The sequence below is a fragment of the Felis catus genome, chromosome B4 (genome assembly GCF_018350175.1).
Source record: "Felis catus isolate Fca126 chromosome B4, F.catus_Fca126_mat1.0, whole genome shotgun sequence".
NCBI classification, from domain to species: Eukaryota; Metazoa; Chordata; class Mammalia; order Carnivora; family Felidae; genus Felis; species Felis catus.
This window is the reverse complement of record NC_058374.1, coordinates 95,074,719-95,082,023: the sequence shown is the minus strand read 5'-3', so window position 1 is coordinate 95,082,023 and position 7,305 is coordinate 95,074,719. Positions and strand designations below refer to the sequence as shown.

Genomic DNA, 7,305 nt, shown 5'->3' with positions numbered 1-7,305 from the left:
CGAAAAGAAACAGATATGCAAATATGGTGAGAAGAGGGGTTCGGGCCACAGCACAGGACCCCATATGTACAGACCCTGAGAGGACCACAGTGCATCTGGACTGTAGGCTATGTGATGCCAATGCTGAGCTATTAGGAAAAGGATTTTATATGGTTTGATATATTTCAGTTCATTTTTCAAAAGGATAAATTATCTGAGCCAGGTAAATGATTCTCCACCCATGTTGTCTGATCATATTTTGTCCCATTATTCATTCTGTCATTGTATTGTCTGCCCATCACTGAGCTTGTGACAAAGACCTAAGAATGCATCAGACCTATTGCAATGTCCATTCAGACCCCGGGACAGGTGAGGGCAGGAGGTAATAGATGAGGACGTCTCGCCAGATGAGACCATTTAGAGAAAAGCAAGGTGAATTATCTCCCATCATAACAAAATTCGAAAATACGTGGCTTTGGCATTGTTGCCAGGCAGCTGGCAGCGAGGAAACAGACTGCAGGGTGGAAAACTGGAGATTCTTGTTATGCTCTGACCAATCATTAGGTACAAAATCATCACCAGCACCAACTCAGAAGGCAGGCCGGTAGCAAAGGGGAGAGCGATTAGGAAAAAGCGGTGATGATGCGGATTGGCTGCTCTTTGCTGTTTTTTAGTAAAGTACCATGGAAAATAGTTGAGTGAGACAAGAACTAGTCTATAAATAGGGTAACACAGCTTTGTTACAGGACTTGTGCCTTTGCCCTGCAGCCCACCGCTTCTTTACCCCAAACAGCGGGAAATTATGCAGAATCTTTCTCCAGAGTCTCCATTAAGTAATGCTGGCCAGACAACGGGAGTAGCTCAGCAAAAAAAAATCAGATAAATGTTGTTGCATTCCCACTGAAACTTGTTCCAGAAAGCTTCCAGGTGCCTGCCACTAAGTTGAGGATTGGAGGTACAAGCAGAGACTGAGTAAAATGCTGCTGGTTTAACAACTATAACAAGAGGAGACTTTTGGCAGTGGTCACTTTGACACGAACTAACTGGAAGCAAATAGAAACCTTTTGGATGAAATTTTATCACCTATGTTGTGGGCACCCCTCAGATGCACTCCCTAACCCCAAATTTGGTTTGGATGTCAATACTATTAACCGCTCACACATCAAGAGGGTATAAAGTTTGTTATTCACATCATGAGACTTTATGGGGAGAGCAGGGCAGCTCCCACACAGGTCCAAAAATGAGTAGACTGGTCTGGCTTTTTTTTTGTTCTTAGCGTATAATCCTGCTTGCAGGCCAGCCTTGTGTGGTTTGAATTTCCCACTGGGAAGGAGGCACCCAGCCTTTCTAACCAGTTTGCCCAGATGTCAAGCATAGGGGGAAAGGGGACTAGGAAGGAGGCATGAAAGCTGTCAGCAGTCAAACATAAAAAATGGAGTCAGCCTCTTTATCACAGCCGAATAAACTATAGCCCTGGCCTACAAAAGCCTGTTTGTTCAATCCCTAAAGAAATCTAGGTCTACAAATATGTACTAGGAACATGAAAAGCTGTGATAAACCCCAAAAGTTTCTGATGTGGCTATGGGTTTAATGAGCAAGAATTTCCTAGAGATCAAACCAGGGGTCACAGAGAACAATGGACAAGTTTCTCCAAGACAGCAGATTGAAGGTTTAACCAAGAACCTTATTTCCTGGGGGGCAGAGGATCTTTGTAATTGTTCAGAATTTCATCATGGCATAGGGCATTGACAGCTATCCATCATTCCCATCCTTTAGTAGTCTTTCTCTCCCCTTTCCTTTTAGAACTAGAACCCTTCCCCTGGAGTTTTAGTAGAACATAGGTCCATCTAGCTGAAGAAAACATGTCCCAGCCTTCCTTGAAGCTAGGAATAGCTAGGTAGTAAGTATTTACAAATAACTGTGAGCAAAAGTGATGGGTAAGATTTCCTTAAAAAGAAAGAGCTAGCTCCTAACTTCCTTGCTTTTCCAGGTTGCAAAGCAGGTGTGATTCTTCGAGTCAATTTTGACCATGGAATGAACACTGTTCTTGGTAATGAAAGAACAACAAGGTAGAGGAATCCTGGGTCCCTCCATTACCATATGAATCAGAACTGCCCTGGACTTCTCTGCTACCTCTGGACTGCTGTGTGAGGAAGAAATAACTTCTCATGTGGGCCATGGTATTTTGGGTTCTCTGTTATAGCAGCTTTGACCATTTTCTCACTTCTATTAAGAAGCTAAGCTTCTCTACCTTTTGATAATCTTAAAAATGCACCCCCCTTTCTCTGGATTTTAGTTTTAACAACAAGTGTAAGGAGCCTCAAATTTAACTGGCTATAAGCAAGTAAGACCTTAAAACTACATGTGACTTCATGAATTCAGTGTGCTCCTCCTCTTTTCAAAAAATCAACCTACAGGGGCGCCTGGGTGGCTCAATCAGTTGAGCATCTGACTTCAACTCAGGTCATGATCTCACAGTTCGTGAGTTCAAGCCCCACATCAGGCTCTCTGCTGTCAGTACAGAGCCTGCTTCAGCTCCTCTGTCTCCCTCTCCCTCTACCCCTCACTCACTTGCTCTCTCTCAAAAATAAATAAACATTAAAAAAATATTTTAAAAATCAACCTATAGAATACAGTCATGTATACTCTTTGGGTCTAAATGGAGGCATTAATTAACACAAACATATGAGTATCAAACTGATAAATGAAAACTCAGATCAATAAATACCAATTTTCCTTTTTCCGTACACATCACATATGTCCATGCACTATTTTTATGTATTCTCTGTAATTGATTAATCATAGATTATTGCATTAAGATTAAATGGATAAAGCAGACTTCCTCTTCCACTATGTAACACAAAGATGGTGATTTTCTCGGCTTTCCATTTGAGTAACTGTGTTTCAGATCGGTTCACGCTGTTGCTAAGACAACAGGGATGCTGTAACAGAAAACTGGCACTGAAGTCTCAAAGGATGGAGCTGCCTCAAAGGATATCATCGATGGTGTGTTCAAGGCCTTTTTCACAATGAAACTTGTAACACTGGATTCGAAAAAGGTGGTCACACTCATCCAACACCCTTCCATAGAAGACTATGGCTCTGTCAATGACTTGTATTCTAAGATTAAGGAAAGAGCAGTCTGTGAACTAAAAGTCAGAGGCCTATCATTCCACTAACATGTATCTTTCCTAGAACCCTAACCGAGTACTGTCCTTAAATTCCAGTTTGCCTTTATTCTCATAGAAGCATGTTTGAAGAATAATGGAAGAGAGCAAGAAGGAACCATATCATCCGATTGTTCCTTCACTAAAAATGTACATCTCACTGACGCAAAGGTTTGATTCTGTCTGGTAACTACCTGGGTAAGTAGGATATTCACCGATACCTGTGACTGATATTTGGAATCTGCATTTGTCAACAGATGCAAAGAAGCACAGTCTCCTCAATGCCCTCGTGATAAAGGTCCAGTAAGCTCAGCAGCAGCAGTGATGAACCCTGGGTTGCATCTCCAGGTTTGTCCAAGCAAACACCTGCAGCGGCATTCGTGTAGTACTGAAAACATCAAGGCAAAGACAAAGAAAATAAAAACAAAATACTTGAGCTGATTCTGAATATTTTTTTTTCTGAGCTAAAAGAGAAAAGGAACGAAAACAGCAGTTAACTAAGCTGACACGTGTCCTTCACATCATGTCCATTCTATTGCACAGAGATGAAATCCGTCGAATGTAACATGGACGCGTGAATGAAGGAGCTCAGTGCTCTTAGAGCTAGGACACACCTTGTTCAGAACCGTCTCCCTCTCTTAAGAGATAATTTGGTGAAAAATAGTGGAGAGGCAAAGGGAAGTGTTGGAGGATATGTTTTCCCAATCTTTGAGGGTCCCTTGATGAAGAGTCACAGAAATGACTGAAGACTGAGGGAACAGCGCAGTTTTCCTTTTTCAAGCAGGAGTCAAAAGGTATTCTTCAATAATGGAAACTGGGGATCATACTGTGAGGTCAAGACTTGTGCAGGGGTCCTTATCTCTAAGTGCAAGTTTCATCTCGCGGAATCAAATGAAACCAAGACCCTTTTTTAAAACCGTGGTGTTCTAAACGTAAAAAAAAAAAAAAAAAAGAAATAGAAAAGAACACAGACCACTCTCTTTTAATGTTTTTAAGTAGCAGAAATCATAATGGTTTGTATACTACACTGTACAATTATATACTGTTACTTTCCAAAGAAAATTAACTTCTTATAGGATTTTCTGAAATGGTTACTCCATACGGTTAAGAGCTTGACCCCTCAGCCATCGCTACGACACATGGCATACAATCTATGAGGTTCCAAGTCTTCCAGTTGTGCCGGTCTCTGCTGCCATTGAGGGAGGAGCCTCTCAGAGACCTCTCGTAGCCCCTTCCATCTCCTGCACCAGGAAACAGCCTCCGCAGGTAGATGTGTGCCGATGAGCGCAGTTTCTGTGCTTTGCTTGCCACAAGCCTACTCCCCTTTAAGAGAATTTGCGCTTCTTCATGGCTTCTGCTTTGACTGCCAGGCTCTTGGCACAGATGGTCAGGACCACAATGAGAACGCCCACCACAAATGTCACCAGGGGCCAGAGAAAGCAATGCAGGAGGACAATCTCATCATGCGTGCGATGAAGGAGCACATCATCTGGTCTGCAAGACAGTGGAGAATGGGAAAGAAAGAGTGGTCAACTGCCTTGACATGGCATAAATCTACACCCTGGAGCTCAGCTTGCTTTCTAGCCCAAAGGGAATAATCATTGAAAGTGAAGACCATGCTCTGGCTATAAATACTGTATTTTGAGGTTCAAATCCATTACCAAAAGTTCTGAGGTCTTGAATCAAGTAATTGGTACAAATTTGCATATTATCTATAATATAATTTACACGTTGTGAAATGTCAAAGCGTAGCAATCTTTTACATTACTATTTTCCTGCATTTTAAGTTGTCTAACATATTCCATTTTCTCACTCACCCTTCAATGAATGCTGGTCAAAGTGGCAGGAATCAGTCTAAAAAATTACTTGTGGGTTGACATTTTCAAACCCAAAGTAGACCTCAGCACTTAGGTGGGACCCAAATGATCTTAATTCATAAAAATAATAAAGTCGCTGTTTGAATTTAGTCAGAAAGATCTGTGGTGTAGTCTTCATGTCAACTCAGCTCCATTATGTGAAGGTTTTTTATTAATGAACAGATGAGTGAAATGGTTAGATTTAGTGCATTTTTCCATGCTTCTGGGTGGGATCAGTCATCAGTTTAAACTACTGACTACTTTCTTGATAAATTTTGCAAAGTCTTAGCAATATATTTCTATCTTACCAACACAGGACCCCGCTTTCAATTCCAGCACTGGTCTCATTCTCAAGAAGTAAAAATGAGATGTGTTCCACAAGCCATGATTTCTCATCTCTGGCCATTAGAGAGAGAGCTTGGGACTTTAGCTTTCATACAAGAGGTTTACATTTTGTGAGATATTTCCATTTCATCCCCAGGAAGGTTTGTTCTATTTAAAAAAAATTTTTTTTTAAGTGTTTATTTATTTTTGAGAGAGAGAGAGAGAGAGAGAGAGAGAGCGCGCACACACACAGGTGGGGGAGGGGCAGAGAGAGATGGGGTGACATAGGATCTGAAGCAGGCTCCATGTCAACAGCAGCGAGCCTGATGCAGGGCTCAAACTCACGAATTGTAAGATCATGACCTCAGTTAAAGTCAGATGCTCAACAGAGCCACCCGGGCGCCCCAGGTTTGTTCTATTATCCTAGAGTAGCAGTGTTTCCTCCAGACAAGGAAGAAAATGATGCAGAACAATTAATTCAATTGCCCTCAAGAACATCAGAAGCTTTAGAGTACAAGGGCAGTGCATTTAACAAAGAAATGCCTTCTTGAGGAGCTCTCACTGATCACAGCTTTCATAATTCAAGATCAATTTTTCCAGAAGATTGACAAAGAATGTTGGGTATTTCTCTTCTACCTATAATGCAACCATCATGCAGCATTAACAGTTTTGCAGCTTAGCTTTGAAATTACATAATCCTTGCCCCTTTTTTGTGCATAATATCATTTAAGATTTTGCACATTAAGTGAGATTTTTATTGACATTTTATTTCATATTATTTCAGTTAAAATTTGTACTAGATAAATGCAGAGTCATTGTAACAATTAAGCAAAAAGCATTCCAGCTTGCAGAAGTTACTCTTTTTTCTGAATTCCTGTACCAACACATTGTCTTCAAGACTTGTGCTATCATTAACTTATGATACATGTTAATGTACATATCCTTTTCTCCTGGAAGGCCCTTGACTTTGTCATTGTCTGTTACTCTACACATAGATGTTGCTAAATAACCACTTGCTACTGATGACTGGGAAACTGTCTCTGTTTCAACATGTTATCCATGCAAAATTTCAAGAACCTTAAGCCTTGAGTGTAGACAGTAGAGGCCTAGGTCCAAATACAGTCAGGGCACAATATAATTAAGTCCTATGTTACAGTCTTTAAAACCCCAACCCCCAGCACTGCCACCATTATTTTCCCAGCCACTAGAACTCACAGCTGTCAGCTACCCCCACCAGAGTGTGCAAAGGAAGTAAAAGCTCTCTCGGTTTCAGATCTCACATTGAGGTCTTTAATCCATCTTGGGTTTATTTTTGTGTATGGTGTGAGAAAGTGGTCCAGTTTCATTCTTTTGCATGTAGCTGTCCAGGTTTCCCAGAACCATTAATTGAAGAGACTGTCTTTTTTCTCATTGTACATTCTTGCCTCCTTTGTCATAGATTAGTTGACCATATAAGCATGGGTTTACTTCTAGGTTCTCAATTCTCTTTCGTTGATCTATGTGTCTATTTTTGTGCCAGTACCATACTGTTTTGATTGCTACAGCTTTGTAGTATAGTGCATCTTGAAATCTGGAATTGTGATACCTCCAGCTTTATTCTTCTTTCTCAAGATTGCCTTGACCATATCACAATAAAAAGCTTTTGCAAAGCAAAGGAAACCATCAACAAAACAAAAAGGCAAATTACTAAATAGGAGAAGATATTTGCAAATGACATATTCAATAAGGGATTAGTATCTAAAATATAAAGAGAACTTATACAACTCAACACCAAAAAAATTAAATTAATTAATTACATAATCTGACTAAAAATGGGCAGAAGACCCAAACATTTTTCCAAAAAAGAAATAACACGGCCAACAGACACCTGAAAAGATGCTCAACATCACTCCTCATCAGGGAAATGCAAACCAGAACCTCAATGAAATATCACTTTACACCTGTAAAAATGGCTAAAATCAAAAAGACAAGAAATAACA

At 40.5% G+C, this 7,305-nt stretch overlaps 1 protein-coding gene across 1 annotated transcript in view; it reads right to left on the bottom strand.

The window, feature by feature from the left end:
- Nucleotides 1–4,112: 4,112 nt before the first annotated feature.
- The window catches only part of KCNMB4 (potassium calcium-activated channel subfamily M regulatory beta subunit 4), a 63,359-nt gene continuing 60,166 nt past the window's right edge, over nt 4,113–7,305 (bottom strand). Inside the window, exon 3 of the mRNA XM_006933893.4 lies at nt 4,113–4,640. Coding sequence (XP_006933955.2) covers nt 4,472–4,640 — 169 coding nt within the window. The 3' untranslated portion in view covers nt 4,113–4,471. The remainder of the gene's footprint in view (nt 4,641–7,305) is intronic.